The 27464-nt window shown below is 42.2% G+C and overlaps 1 protein-coding gene across 6 annotated transcripts in view; it reads right to left on the bottom strand.

The window, feature by feature from the left end:
* Window positions 1-27464, bottom strand: part of fndc3a (fibronectin type III domain containing 3A) — a 240054-nt gene that overhangs the window by 131958 nt on the left and 80632 nt on the right. For all 6 annotated transcript variants that reach the window (XR_011886362.1, XR_011886361.1, XM_072260774.1 and 3 more), the window contains exon 3: window positions 17537-17612. Coding sequence is in view for 4 of the 6 variants with exons in the window: in XM_072260774.1 (XP_072116875.1) it covers window positions 17537-17612 (76 nt within the window). In the remaining 2 variants the exon portion in view is untranslated. The remainder of the gene's footprint in view (window positions 1-17536; window positions 17613-27464) is intronic.

The following is a 27464-nucleotide window of genomic DNA, read 5'->3' on the forward strand; positions in this document are numbered from 1 at the left end:
AGGGAGTGTGAAGCGCAGAATCAAATATCACTGTGATGATTGTATGTTCTAGTACCAATTGTTTGGCGACAATAAAGTATAAAGTAAAGTATTAATGTTAGACTACAACAGGTTACAAATTAAGGCAGAAAAAAATGATTTCATTGAATGGCATAGTAGGATGCTGGGATTGAGTGCCATTTTAGAGTTTACATACAAATGCTTGCTAACCATTCCAGAGCAACAAAGCAAAATTTCTTGGGTATACAAAACTTCTTGAATGAAATGTAAAGATTGTTAGGGTATGAAACTTCCTTTACTCAGTATCTTGTTAGCAAATATAGCTGGAGAACAAGATTGCTGATTTGGAGGGAAATGAGGAATTACTGCATTCTGTATTTCATGGTGACATGGCTCACGTCGGTAAGACTTAAGGGCTTTTTGATACACTGGATGGACCGGACTGCTGATTTGAAGAAGACAAAAGCTGGGGATCCATGTTTCATGGTGGTGCTCAGACATAGCAGTCTTGTTGCACTCTCGTTCGCCTGAGCTGGTACATCTAATGATTATGTGCCAACCATCCTACTTACCAAGGGAGTTCTCCTCTGTGACCCTAACCACAGTTTATTTTAGCGATACAGCATGGAGTAGGCCCTTCCAGCCCTTCAAGTTATGTCACCCAATCAACCTCCAACAAACCCGACTAACCCTAACTTAATCATGGGACAATTTACAGTGACCAAATAATCTACCTGGTACATCCTTGGACTGTAAGAGTAAAGTGGGGAACCAGGGGAAAAGCCATGCATTCCATGGGGAGGACGTACAGCGACTCCTTACAGAACAGCACCAGAATTGAACTCCGAACTTTGGAACACCCTGTGCTGTAAAAGTATTGAGTGCTGCAATCAGCAAACAATAAACAGTCTACCCCAACATTCTTCAATCATTGCTGGGGTCTTCAATCACATTTGATTGAAGAAATCTCTGCCCAATTATAATCAACATGTCACCTGGAGCACAAGGGTTTCCAACACATTAGACCACTGTTATACTGTGATTAGGAATGCCTACTGTCCAATCCCTGGACTTTATTTTGGGAAATCTGACCATCAAGCTGTCCTCCTCCTACTCGCATCCAGTCAGATGTAAAAACAACAGAAGTGGTTGCAGAAGGCAGAGGAGCCACTATAGGATTGCTTTGAGTTGGGGCCCTGGGCCGTGTTCAAGGACTCATCAGAGGATCTGAACAAATACACCAGGGTTGCACGGACTTTACAGAGTCATAGATGAGTGTGTTCCCAAAAAAATCATTCCATAGCCAGAAGCCCTGGATGAACTATGAGATCCACAATTTGCTGAGGACCAGATCAGTTCTGCTGACCAATTAAAACACAAGAGGTCCAGGCATGACCTCCAAAATGTCTTCTCATATGTGGTATGGCAATTCTGGACCAAACTTGAATCATTAAAGGATGCTCAACAGCTGTGGTAGGACTTAAATGCTATGACCTTCTACAAGTGAAACCAATTGACATAGGTGACAACAAGGTTTCACTCCCAGATTAACTCAGCGCCTTTTATGCTGATTTTGACCATCAAAAAAATGATAGCATAATGGTTAGTGGAATGGTATTATAGCTCGAAGCATCAGAGTTGGTGTTAAATCCTGGTGCTCTCTGCAGAGACTTTGTACGTCCTTCCTAAGAAATGCGCGGGTTTTCTCTGGGTCCTCCGGTTTCCTCCCACAGTCCAAAGATCTGTAGGTAGGTTAATCAGTCATTGTAAATTATCCCATAATTAAATCAGTGTTTCTGGGCAGTGCAGCTCGAAGGGCCAGAAGGGCCCACTCAGTGCCATATCTCTAAGTAAAATAAAATAAAAAATGTAGAACAAACTTCACAAACTTCCACAGACCCTGTGACCGTGTGATTTCAGTCTCTGAGGCCGACATGAGAGCATTCTTCAGGAGGGCGAACCCATGGAAAGCACCTGACCCAGACAGGGTAGCTGGCCGAATACTAAAGATCTGTGCTAATCAACTGGCTGCAGTGTTCACTGAACTCTTTAACTCTCACTTTAGCAGAAAGTGCTTCAAGCAGGCTGTACTTATACTAGTGCCTCAGAAAAACATGATAAACTCCCTCAATGATTATTGTCCAGTAGCACTTTACATACACTTTGATGAAGTGCTTTGAGAGGCTGGTGATGAAACCAATCAACTCCTGCCTGAGAAGTGACTTGGGTCTGCTCCAATTTGCCTACTGTCACAATAGGTCCATAGCAGATGCCAGTTCATTGGCTCTTCCCTCAACCCTGGAATATCTGGACAGTGAAAATGCATACTGTACATCAGGATGTTCTTCAATGACTACAACATGCCATTCAATTATATCATCACCTCAAAACTAATCAATAAGCCCAAATACCTCCTTGTGCAACTGGATCCTCGATTTTCTCACTTGCAGACCCCAGTCAGTCTGGATTGCCAATAACATCTCCTCCACAATCACCATCAGCACAGGTGCACCACAGGGCTGTGTGCTTAGCTCCCTGCTCTACCCGCTTTAAACTTATGACTGTGAAGCCTAAAAACAGCTCCAATGCTATATTTAAGTTTGCTAACATTGACCAAATCAAATATGGTGATGAATCAGAATATAGGGAGTAGACTGAAAATCTGTCTTGAGTGGTGCCACAACAACCACCTCTCAACTCAATGTCAGCAAGACCAAGGAGCTGATTATTGACTACAGTAGGAGGAAATAGGAGGTCCATGAGCCAGTCCTCAGGGATCAGAAGTGGAGAAGATCAGCCAACTTTAAGTTCCTCGGTGTTATCATCACAGAGGATCTACCCTTGGTGCTCCTCTACTTTCTTCGAAGTTGGCGTAGATTCAGCATGCCATCTGAAACTTTAACAAATTTCTATATATGTGTGGTGAAGAATATACTGAGTAGTTGCATCATGGTCTGGTATGGAAACACCAATGCCCTTGAATGGAAAAGCCTACAAAAAGTAGTGGATACAGCCCATTCCATCATGGGTAAAACCCTCTCCATCATTGAGCATATTTACATGGAGCATTGTCACAGGAAGGCAGCATCTATCATCAAGGACCCCAACCATCCAGGCTATGCTCTCTCCTTGCTGCTGCATCAGAGAGGAGGTACAGGAGCCTCAGGACCATTAGCTTCAAGAACTCCTCAGACATCAGGCTTTTGAAACAGAGGGGATAACTTCATTCAGCTTCACTCACTGAACGCAATCTATGGACTTGCTTTCCAGGACTCTTCATCTCATGTTCTCAATTTTTTTTCTCTTTTTGTACTTGCAGTTTGTTATCTTTTGCACATTGATTGATTGTCCATTTTCTTGTGTCTTTCATTGATTCTGCTGCATTTCTTTGCATTTACTGTGAATACCCACAAGAAAATGGATCTCTGGATTGTGTTTGATGACGTGTATGTACTTTGATAATAAATTCACTTTGAACTTTGATACAATCTCAATTAACTCTAAATTATGAACATACATTTAGATTAGCAACAAATATTTATCAGTATTAATCAGTATTTCTGTCACACCTTAAAATGTTTTCATAATATATAGATAATACAAGATATTTGAGCTGTTCTTATTTTTCAGAAGCTAATCAATATTAATAAAGATATTTATAGTACACGAAGTTAAGAATTTTAAGCAGTAAAATGTTACTCAGTAAAGGATCTCAAAAGAATCACAGGGGTGGGGTGTGATAGCTAGATTAAGAAATATTTAAGGTGCAGTTAACTATTAATGAATATTTATATTTCAAAAATCCGATGAAAAGAAGAAATGCTGAGATAATTTAATAAGCAAATCAGTGTTTCTCTATTCATTTCTCTCTGGACATTGACATTAGTCTTGAATTGCAACCAGTCTAAAGTTTTCCTTAAATAACTTACATTCAGAAAAACCTCTTAATTGTTATTAATCAAGTATTTGCACTCATTTAACCAATTTAAATAAAGATTGTTTCCATGGGAAATATCCATCCTTCCTAATTCAAAGCCCTAAATCTCCAATGCAGCACAATCCAGATCTATGACAGTGCCTTTGGTGACTCATTTGTGCTGTGTATTTACAGCATACCATGACTCACAAGTAGATATTCTAGGAACAAATGGCAACCAATCACACTCCCCAATGAAACCTGATTTTTAATAAGCTCCTCAGTGACCAGGTTCCATAAGCCTACATTCTTCACTGTCAAAAACCTCAGTATACTCAAACACAAATATTTAGTTATGCATAAAAATTTGCAAATTTAATTATACTGGAGAGATACAAGTCAAAAATGATTATGATCATCTCAGTTGGGAGACTGCCTTCAGCCACCTGCCATGCGCAGTACTGGAGGTTTTGAGACTTATTATGGAATTAAACACATATGTAATTTTAGATAAATATCCAGGATATGACAAAGTCACATCCAGGTGTCTGTTCAATTACACTCTTTATAAATTGTCCTGTGATTAGGCTAGGACTAAATATGTGGTTTCCTGGGCAGCACAGCTCATTGGGCTGTAAAGTCTGTTTCATACTAGATCTCTAAATAGATCAATAAATCCATCTCTGCTCAGTTGTCACTGAAAGATGATGCCTGATAGTTGAGTGAGAACAGCAGCTTGTTCTCAATGCAGCTATGAAGTAATAATTAGCAGGTATTAAAATATTTGTGATAATATGACATGTTTTATGTATTTAAGCTATTCACCACATGGTAAATATTTCTGGCATCTGCAGATTAATTCCACTAATAAAATGTCAATTATTACTTTGCCACAATTTTTTGTCTGCCTTAAATGTACACTTTGGATGCAAGATACCATCCTGTATTCTCTACAATGTTTTAATATCCTTCTTAAACAGTAATATACTTGAGTTAAACACAATATCCCAGTTAAATTGTTCCCTTCACACCAGTCCCTTAAAGATTCAGAACAATTTCCTTCAGTAGTTTTAGTAAGTTGCTTCAATGTTAAAATAAACGTTATCTTTCCACCTTATGTTCCCTGAGGGAATATGCCTTTAAGAATATCAGCAGTAGCTCAGTTGGTAGCATTTGATCTTCCACATGGGGTCTAAATGATAGAGATCTCGGCCCAGAATCGAAGTTAACAATTCAAAACAGTAAACCACCAATAGAAATGTGAATTTCCAAACTCCCCCCCCCCCTCCACAACTATAATTCCAAGATCTTGTTTTGCCCTGTTGGATTTATAAGATCACATGGTACAATTTGAACGTTTGTCCCTTGTGTACTGGTTAATATTTATCCCCCAATCATATCAATAAAACTTGGAGCAATGATAGGCTGGTCTGGAAAGTTAAGTCCTACAGAATTCAAGGACAGCTACTTGGGTGAATTCAAAATTGCCAAGGTAGGAAGCAGATGGTGGCTGAAGGTTGTTTTACCAAACGGAGGCCAGTGACTAGTGATGTGCCACAGGGGCTGGTGTTGGGACCCTCGTGGTTTGATATTTATAGTACACTCAGACCCTGCATAACGCTACCCCACATAGCACCGTTTCGTGACAAAAAAACCATTCTAAACAACACTGAAAACTCCTCAACAGCGGCTGCCATTACAGTAAACATTCAATCAGCCAATGAGAGCACTATGCATATGCTCTGAGCCACACACAGCCAACCACATATTAGTTTACGCTCTGCCTCCCCCGTGTGTGTGTGTAAACATTTTTGCTCCCTTGCCAATTTATTTAACGTTTTTCCCCCACCCATAATGTCTGGAAAACAGCCTGCAACTTCCAGTGAGGGTAGTACATCTAAGACATCCAGGAAAAGCAGTAGCATGGATGTGAAACTGCAAGTGATACAGTGTTTGGAAGCTAGTGAGCGTCAGATTGATTTTGGCCCCTCTTTGAAATTTGCAATGTTCATCGATAATGACCCAGACTGGGAGTGAAGCAATAAGAAAAAGAGAGGTAGGTGTTCGCCACATGATTTCCTGCTACCAAGAACTGCTTCATGAAAGGAAACTTAAGAAAAGGCAGTCAAATCTTGACGCCTACTCGAAGAAGAAGCCAAAGTTAGAGGAAGACCCACAGCCCAGTCCCTCCAACACCCCGTTTCCATCTGCTACTGCTGTGATGTGTTGCTGCACCACTGATGTACAGGTTAGGCCTATTTGTGTGTCTGTTGCTCCTTGAATTATTGTGTATGCATGAAATAATATATCATATATCTCAGGTTTGATTGTTTTTAAATCATGCACACATGTCCATTTATGTAATGTTATAATGACCCCGCATAGCGCTGATTTACATAGTGCTCCACCTATGAGGAATGTATCCTCAGCATTAAGCAGGGTCTGAGTGTACTGTGCAAAACTCTCAGGCACATGTACAGGGTGCCTAAGACTTTCGCACAATACTCCATATTATGTCTTTCTGGTTACTAAGTAACACTTACTACTGAGCTAATACACAGATAAGTACCCTTATTTGTTCCCCAGCAACCTTCCTATCTTAACCAATATACAGTACTGTGCAAAAAGTGTTAGGCACCCTAAGACTTTTCCACAGCACTGTATATAAATTATTTGGATGCGAATGCACTAGGCTTGATCAGTACGTTTGCTGATTGCACAAAATTGGGTGTTGCTGTTGACAGTGAGGAAGGAGAATTTGATCAGTTAAGACAAGTGGGTCAAGGAGCAGCAAATGGATTTCAATAGAGATAAGTGCGAGATGATCTATTTTGGAAAGTCAAACCAGTGTAGGACTTAACTATGAATGCTAGGGCACTAGGGAATGTAACGGAACGGAGGGACTTAGGAAGATCTCAATGGAGTACCTGGTAAGGCTCTGAAAACCTGTGCCAACCAGCTGGTGGGAGTATTCATGGACATTTTCAACCTCTCACTGCTATGGGCGTAAGTTCCCACTTGCTTCAAAAGGGCAACAATTAGACCAGTGCCCAAGAAGAATAATGTGAGCTGCCTTAATAACTATCGCCTGGTAGCACTCACACCTACAGTGATGAAATGCTTTGAGAGGTTGATCATGACTAGACTGGACTCCTGCCTCAGCAAGGACCTGGACCCATTACAATTTGCCTATCACCACAATAGGTCAACGGCAGATGCATTCTCCATAGCTCTACACATGGCCTTAGACCACCTGGACAATACAAACACCTATGTCAGGATGCTGTTCATCAACTATAATACCATTTACCATCATTCCCACAATCCTGATTGAGAAGTTTTAGAACCTGGGCCTCTGTACCTCCCTCTGCAATTGGATCCTCGACTTCCTAACCGGAAGACCACAATCTGTGCAGATTGGTGATAACATCTCCTCCTCGCTGATGATCAACACTGGTGCACCTCGGGGGGGTGTGCTTAGCCCACTACTCCACTCTCTCTCTATCTCTCTATGCCCAAGACTGTGTGGCTAGACATAGCTCAAATACCATCTATTAATTTGCTGATGATACTGCTATTTTTGACAGAATCTCAGATGGAGATGAGATTGCATATAGGAGCGATATATGCCAACTAGTGGAGTGGTGCCACAGCAACAACCTTGCACTCAACATCAGTAAGATGAAAGAGCTGATTGTAGACTTCAAGAAGGGTAAAACCAAGGATCAAGAGTGAGCAGTTTCAAGGTCCTGGGTGTCAAGACCTCTGAGGACCTAACCTGGTCCCAACATATTGATGCAGTTATAAAGAAGGCAAGACAGCGACTATACGTCATTAGGAGTTTGAAGAGATATGGTATGTCAACAAATACACTCAAAAACTTCTATAGATGTACTGTGGAGAGCATTCTGACAGGCTGCATCACTGTCTGCTATGGGGGTGGGGGGGGGGGGGCTACTGCTCAGGACCGAAAGAAGCTGCAGAGGGTTGTAAATTTAGTTGGCTCCATCTTGGGTACTAGCCTACAAAGTACCCAGGACATCTTCAAGGAGCGGTGTCTCAGAAAGGCAACGTCCATTATCAAGGGTCTCCAGCACCCAGGGCATGCCCTTTTCTCACTGTTACCATCAGGCAGGAAGTACAAAAGTCTGAAAGCACACACTCAGCGATTCAGGAACAGCTTCTTCCCATCCACCATCCAATTCCTAAATGGACATTGAAGCCGTGGACACTACCTCACTTTTTAATATATATTATTTCTGGTTTTTGCACGAATTTTAATCTAATTACTATTATTTTTCTTCTACAAGGGGTGATTGATAAGTTCGTGGCCTAAGGTAGAAGGAGATGAATTATACAGCTCTCATTACATGCATGTGCAGTTCAACTCTTTGAGTGATTATGCAGAAAGTTTGAAGTTAATAACTCATCTCCTTCAACCTTAGGCCACGAACTTATCAATCACCCCTGCTGTGGACCACTTTCTGGAGGTCCAAGATGCCGACTTCCACAAAGAAGGGATCCGTATGCTCCACTACCGCTGGACTGAGTGTGTAAATGTAGGAGGGGACTATGTTGAAAAATAAATGTGCTAGGCTTTCTAAAATTGACTCCTTCTACCTTAGGCTACAAACTTATCAATCATCCCTCGTATATTATGTATTGCATTGAACCGCTGCCGCTGCTACACTGACAAATTTCATGACACATGCCAGTGATAATAAACCTGATTCTGATTATAAATGCATAGTTCATTGAATGGGGTGTCATAGGTAAACAGGGTGGTGAAAAAGGCATATGGAATGTCTGTTTCATCAATCAGTACACTGTACAGGAGTTGGAACATAATATTGTAGTTGTGTAAAGTCATTAGTGAAGCCCCACTTGGAGTACTGTGCACAATTCTGGTCATCCTTTTATAGGAAAAATGAGGTTACACTGGAAAGAGTGCAGAAAAGATTTATGAGGATGTTGCCAAGATGAGAAGGCCTCAGTTATAGGGACAGGTTGACCAAGCTCTAATTTTATTCCTTGGAATGTAGGAGAATGAGACTTTACAGAAGGCCTCACAGTGCCCTTAATGAATACTCACACGTAAGAGCTGGTGTTTGGGTCAAAATAACGCCAAGCTGCAATGCCCGTCCATGTCATGGCTCAGACTTACTTGTTTTTTATACGCTCATAGGGATGGTTTTAGGAACCATGCAGGGAGCTAAGTCAGGTAGGGTTTAGGACAGGGATGAGGGAGAATGAAGGATCAGGAGCAGGAGCTTCTGTTCAGAGTCCAGATTGGATTGCTACGCAATTGAAGGTCAGTGATATTGGAGATTGGGTCAACAGGTGATCCCCAGGTCAGTGAACCCTGAGTCAGACTCTGTAAGGGCAGGATTCATGAGGGTCAGTGAACTACAAGCCACCAGGATTGGTTCAGAAGTTGAAGTCCAAAGCGCTGCATGGTCAAATGACAGCAATCCCTTAGGGTCAAACCCATGACTGGCAAGTTCAAGGTTGAGGCCCAAAGGTAAAACTCGTGATCGGTGAGTCCTGGGGCCAGTATCCAGAGGTCAACAAACTCCAGAGGACAAAGCCAAAGGTCAAAGTCCAGAACTGAGTCTGGACGTACAGTGGTGCCAGAAAGTTTGTGAACCCGGTAGAATTTTCTCTACTTCTGCATAAATATGACCTAGAATGTGATCAGATCTTCATATAAATCCTAAAACTAGATAAAGAAAACCTAATTAAATAAATTACAGAAGAAACATTATACTTGTTCATTTAGTTATTGAAAAAAATAATCTAATATTACATGTATTTCTTGGAAAAAGTGTGTGAACCTCTGGGGTAATGCCTTCTACAAAAGCTATTTGGAGTCAGATGTTCCAATCAATAAAATGAGATGTAAAGTTCTCTGGCTTATATCCCTGCTGCCTTTCTTAAAAAAAGGAACATTAACTATCCTCCAATATTCTACTACCTCACTTATGACTAACAAAGATGTAAAAATCTGTCTCGATCCCAGTAATTTCCTACTTTGCTTCCCATAGAGTCTTGGAATACATCTCATTTGGCCCTCAAGATTTATCCACCCCTTTGCTTTCAAAGATATCTGACATTTCCGCGTTCTTAAGACTGACATGCTCGAGAATATCAATGTACCCCTCTGTAAACGTAGTATCTTTCATGCCTTCCATTCGTGAACACAGATGAGAGAAGTCTTCAGTTAGAACTGTTTGTTATTGGGGGCTTATAAAATAGTCCTAATAGAATGATTGCTTCTTTGCAGGCGTGACCTGTACAAAAAGGACGGGTTACACTTGAATCCTAGGGGGACCAATATCCTGGCAGGGAGATTAGCGAGGCCTACTGAGGTGACTTTAAACTAGAATGGTTGGGGGGTGGGAATCAAATTAAAGAGGCTAGGTGTGAGGAGGTTAGTTCACAACAGGGGGATGGGAACCAGTGCAGAGAGACAGAGGGGTGTAAAGTGAGGGTAGAAGCGAAAAGTACTAAGGAGAAAAGTAAAAGTGGCAGGTCGACAAATCCAGGGCAAGCATTAAAAAGGGCCACTTTTCAACATAATTGTATAAGGGCTAAGAGAGTTGTAAAAGAGCGCCTGAAGGCTTTGTGTGTCAATGCAAGGAGCATTCGTAATAAGGTGGATGAATTGAAAGTGCAGATTGTTATTAATGATTATGATATAGTTGGGATCACAGAGACATGGCTCCAGGGTGACCAAGGATGGGAGCTCAACGTTCAGGGATATTCAATACTCAGGAGGGATAGACATGAAGGAAGAGGAGGTGGGGTGGCGTTGCTGGTTAAAGAGGAGATTAACGCAATAGAAAGGAAGGACATAAGCCGGGAAGATGTGGAATCGATATGGGTAGAGCTGCGTAACACTAAGGGGCAGAAGACGCTGGTGGGAGTTGTGTACAGGCCACCTAACAGTAGTAGTGAGGTCGGAGATGGTATTAAACAGGAAATTAGAAGTGTGTGCAATAAAGGAACAGCAGTTATAATGGGTGACTTCAATCTACATGTAGATTGGGTGAACCAAATTGGTAAAGGTGCTGAGGCAGAGGATTTCTTGGAATGTATGCAGGATGGTTTTTTGAACCAACATGTCAAGGAACCAACTAGAGAGCAGGCTATTCTGGACTGGGTTTTGAGCAATGAGGAAGGGTTAATTAGCAATCTTGTCGTGAGAGGCCCCTTGGGTAAGAGTGACCATAATATGGTGGAATTCTTCATTAAGATGGAGAGTGACATAGTTAATTCAGAAACAAAGGTTCTGAACTTAAAGAGGGGTAACTTTAAAGGTATGAGACGTGAATTAGCTAAGATGGACTGGCAAATGACAATTAAAGGATTGACGGTGGATAATGCAATGGCAAGCATTTAAAGGTTGCATGGATGAACTACAACAATTGTTCATCCCAGTTTGGCAAAAGAATAAATCAAGGAAGGTAGTGCACCCGTGGCTGACAAGAGAAATTAGGGATAGTATCAATTCCAAAGAAGAAGCATACAAATTAGCCAGAGAAAGTGGCTCACCTGAGGACTGGGAGAAATTCAGAGTTCAGCAGAGGAGGACAAAGGGCTTAATTAGGAAGGAGAAAAAAGATTATGAGAGAAAACTGGCAGGGAATATAAAAACTGACTGTAAAAGCTTTTATAGATATGTAAAAAGGAAAAGACTGGTACAGACAAATGTAGGTCCCCTACAGACAGAAACAGGTGAATTGATTATGGGGAGCAAGGACATGGCAGACCAATTGAATAATTACTTTGGTTCTGTCTTCACTAAGGAGGACATAAATAATCTTCCAGAAATAGTAGGGGACAGAGGGTCCAGTGAGATGGAGGAACTGAGCGAAATACATGTTAGTAGGGAAGTGGTGTTAGGTAAATTGAAGGCAGATAAATCCCCAGGGCCAGATGGTCTGCATCCTAGAGTGCTTAAGGAAGTAGCCCAAGAAATAGTGGATGCATTAGTGATAATTTTTCAAAACTCGTTAGATTCTGGACTAGTTCCTGAGGATTGGAGGGTGGCTAATGTAACCCCACTTTTTAAAAAAGGAGGGAGAGAGAAACTGGGGAATTATAGATCGGTTAGCCTAACGTCGGTGGTGGGGAAACTGCTGGAGTCAGTTATCAAAGATGTGATAACAGCACATTTGGAAAGCGGTGAAATCATCGGACAAAGTCAGCATGGATTTGTGAAAGGAAAATCATGTCTGACGAATCTCATAGAATTTTTTGAGGATGTAACTAGTAGAGTGGATAGGGGAGAACCAGTGGATGTGGTATGTTTGGATTTTCAAAAGGCTTTTGACAAGGTCCCACACAGGAGATTAGGGTGCAAACTTAAAGCACACGGTATTGGGGGTAAGGTATTGATATAGATGGAGAATTGGTTAGCAGACAGGAAGCAAAGAGTGGGAATAAGCGGGACCTTTTCAGAATGGCAGGCGGTGACTAGTGGGGTACCGCAAGGCTCAGTGCTAGGACCCCAGTTGTTTACAATATATATTAATGACTTGGATGAGGGAATTAAATGCAGCATCTCCAAGTTTGCGGATGACACGAAGCTGGGTGGCAGTGTTAGCTGTGAAGAAGATGCTAAGAGGATGCAGAGTGACTTGGATAGGTTGGGTGAGTGGGCAAATTCATGGCAGGTGCAATTTAATGTGGATATATGTGAAGTTATCCACTTTGGTGGCAAAAATAGGAAAACAGATTATTATCTGAATGGTGGCCGATTAGGAAAAGGGGAGGTGCAACGAGACCTGAGTGTCATTATACACCAGTCATTGAAAGTGGGCATGCAGGTACAGCAGGCGGTGAAAAAGGCGAATGGTATGCTGGCATTTATAGCGAGAGGATTCGAGTACAGGAGCAGGGAGGTACTACTGCAGTTGTACAAGGCCTTGGTGAGACCACACCTGGAGTATTGTATGCAGTTTTGGTCCCCTAATCTGAGGAAAGATATCCTTGCCATAGAGGGAGTACAAAGAAGGTTCACCAGGTTGATTCCTGGGATGGCAGGACTTTCATATGAAGAAAGACTGGATGAACTGGGCTTGTACTCATTGGAATTTAGAAGATTGAGGGGGGATCTAATTGAAACGTATAAAATCCTAAAGGGATTGGACAGGCTAGATGCAGGAAGATTGTTCCCGATGTTGGGGAAGTCCAGAACAAGGGGTCACAGTTTGAGGATAAAGGGGAAGCCTTTTAGGACCGAGATTAGGAAAAACTTCTTCACACAGAGAGTGGTGAATCTGTGGAATTCTCTGCCACAGGAAACAGTTGAGGCCAGTTCATAGGCTATATTTAAGAGGGAGTTAGATATGGCCCTTGTGGCTACGGGGATCAGGGGGTATGGAGGGAAGGCTGGGGCAGGATTCTGAGTTGGATGATCAGCCATGATCATAATAAATGGCGGTGCAGACTCGAAGGGCCGAATGGCCTACTCCTGCACCTATTTTCTATGTTTCTATGTTTCTTGTTTCTGACTTCCACCGACACTGACTCAGTACACACCTCTCTCAGGATGTCCTCCCTTTCTACAGCTGTGAAACTACGCTTCGCTCCCCTACCTCTTTTACCCCCCTCCCTGTCCCTTTTGAAACATCTAAACCCCAAATATCCAACAGCCATTCCTGCTCAACACATTCCTTCCCTACATAGCCCTTCTATAGTTCTTGCAGGTATAGTCGTCAGATACTGGAGGTCACCCTGACATCCCACATCACGCAAGAGAAGCACACCATTGCCCTGGGTTCCATTCTCATTGATCTATCTGTTCAATAATAATGAAACAAAGAAACTTACGAGGTGTTGAGCAAGGTTCCCCATGCTCATTTAGAAAGTCAAGAGGCATAAGATCCAGGCAAACTTGGCTGCATGGATTTTGAATCGGCTTGCCCACAGAAGGCAGAGAGTGGTAACAGATAGAGCATATTCTGCCTGAAGGTCAGCTATTAGTGGTATTTACTCTGTGGGGATCTATTCTTGGACCCCTGCCATTTGTGATTTTTATAAATGTCTTTGATGAGAAAGTGTGTGGTGGGGGGTTAGTAAATTTACAAATGACATGAAGATTGATGGTGTTGTGGATGACGTAGATGATTGCTGAAGGTTACAATGGGACATTGACAGGATGCAGAGCAGAGCTGAGAAGAGGCAGACGGAGTTCAATCCACAGAACTGTAAAGTGGTACACTTTGGAAGGTGAAACTTGATGGCAGAGTACAAAGTTAATGGCAAGCTTCTTAGCAGTGTGGATGAACAAAGGGATCTTGGGGGTCCTAGTCCATATATTCTTCAAAGCTGCAACACAAGTTAATAGCGTGGTTAAGCTGGTACATGGTGTGTTAGCCTTCATTAATAGGCATCCGTTAGTCTTGTGAGACCATGGATTTGCGCCTTGGACGGTTTTCAGGGCGCAGACCTGGGAAAGGTTGTATGGAAGACTGGCAGTTGCCCATGCTGCAAGTCTCCCCTCTCCACGCCACCGATGTTGTCCAAGGGAAGGGCAACATCGCAACAATGACCCGTACAGCTTGGCACCGGTGTCGTCGCAGAGAAATCTGTGGTTAAGTGCCTTCAGATCACTAGACGAACGCCTTAACCACTTGGCCACGCGTCAACACTGCAAGGGATAATGGCCTTCATTGTGCAAGGGATTAAGTTCAAGAGCTGCAAGGTAATGTTGCAGCTCTATAAAACTCTGATTAGATCACACTTGGGATTGTGCTCTGTTCTGGTCGCCTCAATATAGGAAAGATGTGGAAGATTCAGACAGCACAGAGGAGAATTACCATGATGCTGTGTGGATGTGTTCTATGAGGAAAAGCTGAACGAGCTTTGACTTTTCTCTTTGGTGCAAAGGAAGATGAAAGGGGACTTGATTGAAGTCAAGTATGTAAGATTATAAGAGGCACAAATACGAGGGGTGATTAATAAGTTCGTGGCCTAAGGTAGAAGGAGTAAATTTTAGAAAACCTAGCACATTTATTTTTCAACATAGTCCCCTCTTACATTTCCACACTTAGTCCAGCAGTTGTGGAGCATACGGATCTTGGACCTCCAGAAAGTGTCCACAGCAAGGGTAATTGATAAATTTGTGGCTTAAGGTAGAAGGAGATGAGTTATACAGCTCTCGCTACATGCACATGCAGTTCAACTCTTTGAGTGATTATGCAGAAAGTGTTAAGTTAATAACTCATCAGGGGTGATCGTTAAGTTTGTGGCCTAAGGTAGAAGGAGATGAGTTATTAACTTCAAACTGTCTGCATAATCACTCAAAGAGTTGACCTGCATGTGCATGTAATGAGAGCTGTATAACTCAACTCCTTCTACCTTAGGCCACAAATTTATCAATCACTCCTCCTGCGGACACTTTCTGGAGGTCCAAGATCCATATGCTCCACGACCGCAAGTGTGGAAATGTAGGAAGGGACTATGTTGAAAAATAAATGTGCTCGGTTTTCTAAAATTGACTCCTTCTACCTTAGGCCATGAAGTTATCAATCACCCCTCGTAGAGAGAACAGCCAGCACCCTTTTCCCCAGGGTGGCAATTGCAATATATGAGAGGACATACTTTTAAAGAGACTGGAGGAAAGTATAGGGTGAATGTCAAAGGTAGATTGCTTCATTACACGGAGAGTGATAAATGCATGCAACGCATTGCTGGGGTGGTGGTAAAGGCATTTAAGAGACTCTTAGACAGGCACACTGATGAAAAATAATGGAAGGTTAAGTTGAACAAAAGGGTTGGTTGATCTTGAGCAGGTTAAAGATTGGAACAACATCATGGGCTGAAGGGCCTGTACTGTTCCATGTTATATGTTCTAGAACCTTGCCCACATCCCCTGGGTCTACATATAGATTACCCCTTTGGTTTTTACTCTTTACTCTTGCTACCTCGCTGTAACCACAACTTCATTCAAAAATCAATTCACTTAGGGGACAATCGGACATCACATTAAGATAGACTTCTCCTCTGTAAATTGGGATTAATGCAAAATTCTCCACTAATACACAGAGAAATGGATTTTCATTTAAATGGAAATAATTGTCTTGCTTCTATCAATAACATGAAACACCTATACAACCTATTACAGTAACAATAATGAAGTGAATTGCCTAGACAGCATTACAAACACTTTTTTGATCAAGTATTTAATTTGTAACGTTTCCATTATTTCCTTGCTTAGAATGTGCAAGACCTTGTTAAATCCTATTTGTATGTCTTTTTTTTTTACCCCATTCTGTCCCTTCCCAACCCCTTTCCCTCCCTTTCTAACTCCTTAGATCATCAGAAACATCTTTATGCTCTTGTGTAATTATCAAGTTGACTAACCAGTATTCCACTCACTCTAAATATAGTCTACTAAAATCCATCTGCTAAAATGGTTGTGATCCTCATGAATGTTGCCAAATGTTCTTACAAGGTTCATACAACTTAATTTCAGTGGCAAGTTTCTATTTATTTCACTATTCAAATTAGCCAAAGACTCTGAAAGCTGATTTTTTACTTTGAGTTTTCCACAGTTAAGTTTTAATTAGTGAGTTAATTTGTCATTTATTTCATGAGCTTTAAAAGTCCCTAAAATATAGATTACAGAATAAAACCTCTTCGAATACAATGATAGTCAACTAAAACTATATTTTTAGTTATTATTTTACAATACAGACATCATTCTGATCTTTAAATTTCCTCACTTCATCATTTGAATATCAAGGGAGTACTTAATTACACTTTTGAAATTCTGCTTAACAGGGATAGAACATCAGATAACATCATCATCTTACAGAGCTCCATTGCTGGATACACTGCTCTATGCAGGTGATCTTTGGATCAATTCTTATGTTGACCGCTGGAATTGTAAAAATTCTTGTGCTCTCAACGTATTCTATGCTTGACCCACTGGTTGACACTTTGTAGAGCTTTCTTATCATGGTGGGAGGTACAATAATTGGTGCTGCTGCTTCATAGATGCAAAAACCTGATCCTGACCATTGGTGGTCTTTGTGAAGTTTACGTGTTTTCTCCAGATCCTCCAGTTTTCTCCCACATCCGTGAGACATTCTGAATGGTAGGTGGATGGCAGGATAATTGGTTTTGGATTTGGGTTGGGTGAGGCTGAGAGGAGTAGGTGAAAGCTGATGGAAATGCAAAAGGGAAAAATGGGCTTGCTGTAGATGAGCACAATATTCACTGCAGATGTGATGGGCAGAAGATCCCATTTCTTTTCTGTAGGACTCCATGACTCTAACACAAACTTAGAAAACAGATGGCTATAGTACATTGCTAGTGAGCGCTGTGACGTATATTACCATGAACTTTTAGGGGGAATGATGTAAACACCATTATAGAAGATAACTTACAAAAATTATAGAAAATCAGAGAATTACTAGAATTTTCAAAAGGTAAATTAATAACTTATTCCAATGGCAAATTGCAATAAAGTAAATTCATCTGACAGAATTCAATGCAAATATTACCAAAAATAATCATCAACCATAAACTACCACATTTTCTGGAGATTTTCACAAAACAACTCAAATGTTTATCAAATGCTTCAATACAGATGCTAAAATACGTTACCTGTAATGCACTGAAGTTGCCCATCCTCTCTTCTTATAGTAAATGTCTCACCTGGGTTGACTTGAACCAAAATAACCTGTAATTATAAATATTAACTTACTTACATAGAATTTTATGGCAAACAAAATGTTTTACCTTTAACTTTCAACAACGACTTTCATTTATTTCTAGGAATACATTTACTTAGCTCCAAAATGCAGGCGCCCCACAATTTAGAGAAGTAGGAAGATAGTATTAGTCATGATTGAAGGGTACAGTACATATTAAAGAGACATCCAAAGATGAGCTGAGATTTAGTGAAGAATATCCACAATATGGAGGAAAATGACTGAAAGATAACCAATTACAGTACCAGGAGAGTGGAAGAATGAAAGGTACAGACCAGTAAAGAGAACTCAAAATAAAAATGGAAGATGTGAAAGGAAGCATATTCATGAAGGAACTTCAAGATATTTAAGAGCACCTTCAAACTAAAGGTCTAGAAATTGTGAATTTGGGGTGGAGGGGCACTCAAGCCAAGCAAAACTATACAAAGACTTTTCACCCCTTGTTCTGGCTGAGTTGATTTAAGATATCATGTCTTGAGATTTACATGATTTCAAAGACAATTGTAAAAAGATGAAAAATTTATTTAAGTGGATGGTGGAAAGGAAGGGTAGAGGGTGAGATTTATTTAAGAAAGGATAGAACCACAAGGCCTCAAATTCTTTGCATTATCAAAACTATTCAACTAATGGAGGAATCATCTGACAACACCATAATTGCAACCCATGCATTATTTCAAAATCTGTAGTACAAATAAAATCTTTCAAATTAAGTCAGATTGTGTAATTCTTTCTTTGACACTGCACATTTTTCCAATTGTTTTGGAAAACAACAGCAGATAAGAATAACATCAACTGAAATATTACAGAAGGAAATCGTTTCATTTCCTGCTGTATGCATTTTGAGAAACTAAAGGATAGCCTATGAGCAACAGAAAGTTTCCCTTATACAGGTTTCCCCCGCCATCCAAAGGTAGAGTGTTCCTATGAAACGGTTTGTAAGCCGAAATGTCGTAATGCGAAGAAGCAATTACCGTTTATTTATATGGGAAAATTTTGTGAGCGTTCGTAGACCCAAAAATAACCTACCAAATCATGACAAATAACACATAAAACCTAACATAACAGTAACATATAGTAAAAGCAGGAATAATACGATAAATACACAGCCTACATAAAGTAGAAATACTTCTCTACAACGATTGCCTGCACAGATCTCCGTAGCGAAAATCTCACGCAAGCGCTGTTGGCATAAACGCACTCTCCAGTAACCTTTAAGCTATGAGACTGCCAAATCTACCAAATAACATGTAAAAATACACAGCCTATATAATATAGAAATAATGCATGTACAGTGTAGTATCACCTACTGGAATTGGGAAAACAGCGCTGAGCACACTGATGGTGTGTTAGACTGAGTCGTCGCAGGTTGGGTGGTGCAGTGGCCCCCACCCTCCAGGCCGCCGACCCGATACATTGCCGCAAAGAACGCAGCAGTAGCCGGGAGGCACACAGCACATCTTTAAGAAAAAAGCCGAAATAAACTTGCTAATTAATTAGGTGCCGCCGACACGTAATTGTCGGCCCAGATCAGAGGCGATGCAATCGGAAATCGGCACTGATCTGGGTGAACAATTACGTGTTGGCGGCACCTAATTAATTAGTATGCTTATTTCTGCCTTTTTCTTAAAGATGTGTTGTGTGCCTCCCGGCTACCGTTGCATTCTCCGCTAATCGGTACAGTATCTGTCCGGGGCTCAGGGGTTGGGGTGGTGGGACACCGGGGTGTCATCTCATCGTCAATCAGAGCAGGCAGCTCATCTTCTCCTATGACTGCTCACCTCGATGTCAAAGATCGAGGTTCATCGTCTGCTGCGGCTGATGTGGAAGGCTTGCTTGACTGCTGAGCCTCGCGCATTTTTCTATCATACAGTTCTTTGTAAACACTCAAACCATCCTGCAAATATCCCCTAAACCTACGTACCCTTTCAAAATTAAAGTTGTACTTTATCACTGCAGCGAAAATCTCATGCAGTTGCTTCACGTTCATTTCGCTACTGCATTCGGTTTCGATTGTCATCCTTTCCTCTTCCAATTGCATCAGCTCTTCATCTATCAGTTCTTGGTCATGGGATGCCAAAACCTCTTCAACATCATCTTCGTCAGCTTCCACAAGCCAAACTCACTTTGTCCTTGCTTCAGTCACCACGATCGAAACGCTTAATTATGTCTAGTTTTACGCTAAGTGTAACACCCTTACTCTTTCAGGCTTTTCCGACACCTTAGAACTCATCTTGCTAACAGCTGTTCAATGCAATGTGTTTAAGCAAAGCAGTTCTGAATCCGGCGCAGAGCAGCTGCTCGGGGTGCATGCTGCCTTCTATCGCGCGCTGCCTTTCTTCGTAACAGTGAAAACACCTTCTGAAAGCGAAAACAGGGTACTAATGTAGATCTTTCGTAACAGTGAGGTTTCGTAAAGCGAACGCTCGAAAAGTGGGGGACACTTGTATTGTTAAATGAGGTAAAATGACCTTACAACAAATACATTAAAACTCTAGACGTGTTTCAGACATCTGGAATTAATGACTATCTTGATTAAATTTGTTCAGTATCATCTTTGGGATTCAGATTGTGGCTTAACTAAGTAGTAAACCTCATCAAGGAATCCATTGGTGACATCACTACTTACTATGCTAGGCATTCAAGCATTGTGTATATTACACAGTAGAATCTCAAAGAACCTTGAAGATTGTACTCTTGATTACTTGGCATACAGATAATAATTTACAAGATAAAGCATAACATTTTATTTGCATAACAACAAGCATAGACAATGGTTCTGTACAGGCCCCTGTGTCTAGACTAGTCTTTTAATCCTATGAGTCCTACATAGCAGCTCTTGATCCATTCTGCTGTGAGTGTATTCCTTTCCAACATTTATCCAGTATCTTTTGAATGATATGATCTGCATCTGTTCATGTTTTCAATAATATATTCCAAATCATAACCTGATCTATATAAAAGATCTTCTGACCAACATCCTACATTACTGGATCAATGGCTTTTTAATTTATCAAAACCACTGCTCATCATTCAAGATTTCTCCTTTGCTCTCAGCAAAACAAACTTCTCCACAAAATTGACCCTCCTCACTGCTATCACGTGATTACATCTATTATGCAGCTTTTCCAAACAGCTGTGCCCAGAAACGAACACACTCCAGCCAAAGATTTACCCGTATTTCATAAAAGTTTAATTTCTTTGCACTTGTATTCTATATCTACATGTAAGATGTTTATAGCAAGAAAGGTCAGAGAAATTGTGTCTCTTAGAAAAGGCATTGACCTCTTACATATCTTTAAAATCATGAAGGGATTTTGAAAGAGCAGTTTCAGATAATATGCTTCCATTTATGAAGAAGAGCATAGCTTTGAGCATTTGTTATAGGGTTGTCACCAATATATCAATAACAAATTCATTAAAAAATAACTTTGCCCATAAATTGGTGAGAAAATCAAATTTGCCACCTTTGGAGTGGTTAAAATGCATTTAAATGGAGATCGTAAAGGCAAGTGAGAAAGAAGGCATAGAGGGTTAGAATTAGATGTCAAAAGGTGAGAATACACAACTGATGCATATTTGTTAGTTTAGAAAGTTGAAGTCAAATGGTGTTCTTCCATTTTCTCCCTTTCTTCCAGCCAATGAAGTTACAAGACCATAGGAAGATGACTGATATTATAATTCAAGGGAATGATTTAAATTAACAAAGAGTTTATATTTTGAACATAGACAAATACAGGCCCTTCAACCACTGACCTTTTATTGTACTCCAAGATCAATTTAACACTTCCTTCCCACACAGCCCTCCATTTTTCTTTCATCCATGTGCCTATCTAAGAGTCTCATAAATGTCCCTAATGTTTCTGCCTCTGCCACCGCCCCGACAAAGCATTCGAAGCACATGCCACTCTTCGTGTACATTGACATTGCCCCTATACTTTCCTCCAACCATCTTAAAATTATGCCACCTTGTATAGCCAGCCATTTCCATCCTGGGAGAAAGACACTAACCGTCACTCTGTCTATGCCTGTTTTCATCATACGCACCTCTATCGAGTTTCCTTTTCTCCTCCTTGGCCCTAAAGAACTTGCTCAACCTTTAAGACATGCTCTCTAATCCAGGCAGCATTCAGATAAATCTCCTCTACACCCTCTCTAAAGATTCCTCATCCTCCCTATAATGATGTGACCAAAACTGAACACAATACTCCATGTGTGGTCTATCCAGAGTTTTATAGAGCTGCAACATTACCTCACACCTCCTGAAGTTAATCCCCAAGTAATGAAGGCCAACACACTAAATGCCTTCTTATATACTCTGTCAGCTTGTGCGGCAACTTTGAGGGATCTCTGGATGTGGACCCCAAGCTCCTGCTTTTCCTCCACACCATTAACACTTATTCTATATTCAAATTCCTAAGGGTATTATTTCACACTTTTCTGCATTGGTCTCCATCTGCCACCTCTCAGCCCAGCTCTGCATCCTGTCGATGTCCCTTCTACACTATCCACCACTCCACCAGTCTTCATGTCATTTGCAAACTTACTAACCCACCCTTCCACTTCCTCATACGAGTCATTTATGAAAATCACAAAGAGTAGGGGTCCCAAAACAGCTGCGGAACACCACTGCCACTAATCTCCAGGCAGAATAAACTGTATCTACTACCAAAACTAAATTTGCTACAACTATAATTAACAGTAATCTAACAAATTAAAAACAAATAAAACTATTGAAGCTTAGGAGATAATGGTGACTCCTTTGCTTGCATCTTTGGAAATAGCTCTATTTCTATCTTTAATATCTCTATTTTTCCCTTTCAGGGTTCTTTTGAAGAACCTGACCTGGGAGTTACATGCTGACTTCGGTTCTTTGCAGGAATGGGACCTGTTCTCGGGGTCTCACGACTGGCCATTATTCGATATACCAAGGACACAGCCCAGAAGATTAGTGCGCCTTTGGAGTTTCAGGATTTCGCAGCTCTAGAGGTGGGCAGGCTCAAGGTCAGTGCCTCTGCAGGAAATTGGTGTGCTGTGGGAGACGGAAGATCGAAAGCAGCAAGCTAGCTGCTAGCTATGTACCCAGAAACCCGAGTTCTTTGGGCACAGAGCGTGGAAAAAGTGATGCAACAGACTTTTAACACTGTAAATTAACGAGTTGCTTGTTATGTCTCCCCTCTCACTGTGAAACGGAGACATCTCTTTTTCCCTTATAGGGAGTAGAGAGAACCTGTGGTATGTCGAATTACCAAGTGAACGAGTAGTCTTTGGGGTACTGCAAGTCTGTGTTTTTATTGATGCTTTGCTGCACACTTGAGTGCTTGGTGGGGGACGCCGATGCTTTTTTTGCTGGTGGGGATCATTGCTTTGCTGCTGCTTACATGTGGGAGGGGGAGAGCTGGGAGGGGGATTTGGGGTTCTAACATTTAACTGTCATTCATTCCTTGGGGCACCCCTCTGCTTTCGTGGATGGTTGTGAAGAAAAAGAATTTTAGGATGTATATTGTATACATTTCTCTGACATTGTTTGTACCTTTGAAGCCTTTGAAATGGCAGGGGAATTATGTATTGCAACTAAGCATTGCTATAAAAGGCACTTCATCTGAATGTATGCTGGTTTTATAACAGGTAAATGAACGAATAATACAAATACAGATAATTCTGAAACAGTTTCAGTGGATTAAGAAACACTATTGAAGCTGGAAGAAATTACTAAGTGTAGATGTCAGTGGGGTGGAAAGTTACAGCATGCAGAACCCATATTTATTCTGATTGGGAGAAGGGTGTGGGAGCATTGAGGTGTGGGAAATAGAGGAGATGCAGTTATGAAGCCCTGTGAAATATGGAAGGGAAAACACCTCAAAGACACCAGGAATTGAAAGTCTTATCTTTAAAAGAGTCACAATACAGACAGAAACTGGATGAATACAGTCCTTATAAAAAAAAACATGAAGAGCTCTAGTATAATAAGATCTGATCAGTAATTTCAGAGTATGAGATCTTCTAGCAGGAAAGTGATCAAAGTATAATAGGCTATTCTACTTTTTGAGAATGACACATACAAGGCAGAAAACAGAAGTTTATAATTAAAAAAGCTGAATGAGTTATTCGAGAAGCCAGCTGGTTCAAGTAAATTAAGAAATATGATAATAAGTTAGCCAGTAGATAAAAAATAGTAAACAAAAGAAAATACACAATTCTCAATAAATACAGAGTCAGTTGAAAAACAACATGATCTATCCAGCCTACAGAAGAATATGGATGGAAATTGATTAGAAATGACTTTAAGTTACACCAAGAACTATAATAAACCAGAGGATTTAAAGTATTTTAGGAACAAGTCAAGGATGGCCAAAACATTCATACAGAGAAGTATCAAGTAATATAATATAATTTCTGGGAATACATCTTGCAAAAAAAAAGCACCAAATTAATCATTAATCCCTTAGAGGGAGTTGCAGGAGAAATTATAATAGGGAGTAAGAAAAAGGCTTTAAACAAGTATTTCATGGCTGTCTTCACTGTTGAAGACACAATACATGCAACAAAAAAGTGGACAGCCATAATTTAATGATGATAATGAGATTAAAGTAATTAACATAAGTACAGAGAAAACACAGGAGAAATTAAGGGAAGTTCATGCAGCACAGAATACAGCTTCAGTGGACTGCAAAGAATGGTAATGTGATGAACAAGGGAATTTGGTGAGGGAAACTGGTCTTTTAAATGCAGCTCCAGAATCCTGATACTGGAGGCCTAGTAAGCTGATTTCTGGTGTTGGGGAGCCTGTTGTGTTTATTCTTCTGTGTGTTTTCCTTATTAGGAATAAAGCTTATTTTGGAAAATATAGTATTTTTTCAGCATGTTACATCTGCTACTGGGAGTTTTAAAAAATTACTCTTATTATATAATGTTATGTACCCCTAGGATTCATATTTTCTGTGGACTGCCACTTTAAAACGTCAGGAGAATGAGACTGACTTTTGGACACTGTTTGAGGGGAGGGATGGAGAGAGAGAGAGAGAGGGGGGAGAGAGAGGGGGGAGAGAGGGAGGGGGAGAGAGGGAGGGGGAGAGGGAGGGGGGAGAGGGAGGGGGGGAGAGGGAGGGGGGGAGAGAGAGGGGGGGGAGAGAGAGGGGGGGGAGAGAGAGGGGGGAGAGAGGGGGGGGGAGAGAGGGGGGGGGAGAGAGGGGGGGGGAGAGAGGGGGGGGGAGAGGGGGGGGAGAGGGGGGGGAGAGGGGGGGGAGAGGGGGGGGAGAGGGGGGGGAGAGGGGGGGGAGAGGGGGGGAGAGAGGGGGGGAGAGAGAGGGGGGGAGAGAGAGGGGGGGAGAGAGAGGGGGGGAGAGAGAGGGGGGGAGAGAGAGGGGGGGAGAGAGAGGGGGGGAGAGAGAGGGGGGGAGAGAGAGGGGGGGAGAGAGAGGGGGGGGAGAGAGAGGGGGGGGAGAGAGAGGGGGGGGAGAGAGAGGGGGGGAGAGAGAGGGGGGGGAGAGAGAGGGGGGGAGAGAGAGGGGGGGAGAGAGAGGGGGGGAGAGAGAGGGGGGGAGAGAGAGGGGGGGAGAGAGAGGGGGGGAGAGAGAGGGGGGGAGAGAGAGGGGGGGAGAGAGAGGGGGGGAGAGAGAGGGGGGGGAGAGAGAGGGGGGGGAGAGAGAGGGGGGGAGAGAGAGGGGGGGAGAGAGAGGGGGGGGAGAGAGAGGGGGGGAGAGAGAGGGGGGGAGAGAGAGGGGGGGAGAGAGAGGGGGGGAGAGAGAGGGGGGGAGAGAGAGGGGGGGAGAGAGGGGGGGAGAGAGAGGGGGGAGAGAGAGGGGGGGAGAGAGAGGGGGGGAGAGAGAGGGGGGGGAGAGAGAGGGGGGGGGAGAGAGAGGGGGGGGAGAGAGAGGGGGGGGAGAGAGAGGGGGGGGAGAGAGAGGGGGGGGAGAGAGAGGGGGGGGAGAGAGAGGGGGGGAGAGAGAGGGGGGGGAGAGAGAGGGGGGGGAGAGAGAGGGGGGGGAGAGGGGGGGGAGAGAGAGGGGGGGGAGAGAGAGGGGGGGGAGAGAGAGGGGGGGAGAGAGAGGGGGGGGAGAGAGAGGGGGGGGAGAGAGAGGGGGGGGAGAGAGAGGGGGGGGAGAGAGAGGGGGGGAGAGAGAGGGGGGGAGAGAGAGGGGGGGGAGAGAGAGGGGGGGGAGAGAGAGGGGGGGGGAGAGAGAGGGGGGGGAGAGAGAGGGGGGGAGAGAGAGGGGGGGAGAGAGAGGGGGGAGAGAGAGGGGGGGAGAGAGAGGGGGGGGAGAGAGGGGAGAGAGAGGGGGGAGAGAGAGGGGGGGGAGAGAGAGAGAGAGATGTGGAGTTATTTGATGGACAATCGATGTTATGGTTTCTCTGCAGCTTGTTTTGAATATACAAGGACATTCAGACACACACAGTTACAGTCAAGATGGATTCGGTCAATGGAAGACACCAGTGAGTCAGTCGCTGGTTTAAACTTTCAGTAGCCCAAAAGGGGTGAGTTGAGATCAATCCTGAGTATTGATAAATGACTCTCATAAGTTTTCTGCAACTAGAACAAGTTTGCAGGAAGAGAAAAGAGGAGAGATAGGTTTGAAACAGAAGAAACCTAGTGACAAAGAGATGACTGTTTGGACTCTCTCTCTAAGTAGCCCATGAGGGTGAGTTTGTTTCCATTCGACTACAAAAGTGTGATTGTCACTTAGTTAATCCACAAGAGTGGGTTCTCTGGTGAGGGAATTCCTTTGTGATTACCATGTGTGCAATTACCCTTTGTCTGGGTGTGGTAGTTCACTGAAGAAAGGCACCCCTGTGGTAAATCACTGTTGGGGTTATTTGGTATGTCGTGGAACTGGATAAGTGGCTATCACGTTGTGTGTTTGAGGTAACCTTGAGGAATCTACCGGTGTGTCGACCTTGCCTGGGTGGTATTTCCCTTGAAGAGGGTCCCCTTTGTGATAAACTACTGTTGGTGATAATCCACACGTGGATTCTGTTGGAGTATCCTGTGGCCACCACTTTGAGATGTCCCGTAGCAGAATTCGGGTGTGGTACTACTTGTGTTGAAAGGATATTTGTTGAAGATCATTGTCGGTGATATTTTGTGTGTGGAGTGGAACAACTTCAGAGAGAAAACCTACTACTATTGTTATCTTGTATTGCTGCCGTGGAATCTGTGGAATATCGACATAATTCCTTCTCACAACATTCGCCTTTGGATTACAAACATCTCGCATTAACCAACCTGTGCATTTGAACAGAACTACTTTTTTTTTTACATACCATCGTAAGATTATCAATTACCACCTAAGCTTGAAGATGTTTGGGTTTTATATTTCCCCACCTATATATGCATAAGCTCTGCTAACCTGTTTGATTTATCTGGTTTTATGTTACTTTTATTACGTATTTACTAATAAAATGGAGTTAGTTAACAGCAAAACCAGACTCCAGGTGTGTTCCATTTCTGCTGGTTCTTTTAACCCGTTATGGGGTACGTAACAATAAGAATTTTAATAAATATGATCTATTCATTGGCCATAAAAGTCAGTATACCATTGCAATGGATACATTATATGACACTTGACTACTACAGATGAACTTTTATAAGGGAGTTTCTAATGTGATAACAAAAAAAGTATAGAGATGTTGTCTAAATTTAAGGAATGATACAATTCTGCACACAAAAATTGAAATGAGATTATCTTGTGACACAAATCAAAAACTGGATGGGTGATGGTGACAGAAGATAAGAATAAAAGGAAAACTCACTGATCACTGGGATGTAACAAGCAATCTGCACATTCACCCCCCCCCCCAACATAACAGAGGAGTACAAACGCATT

Source organism: Mobula birostris, chromosome 6 (genome assembly GCF_030028105.1).
Source record: "Mobula birostris isolate sMobBir1 chromosome 6, sMobBir1.hap1, whole genome shotgun sequence".
Lineage (NCBI taxonomy): Eukaryota > Metazoa > Chordata > Chondrichthyes > Myliobatiformes > Myliobatidae > Mobula > Mobula birostris.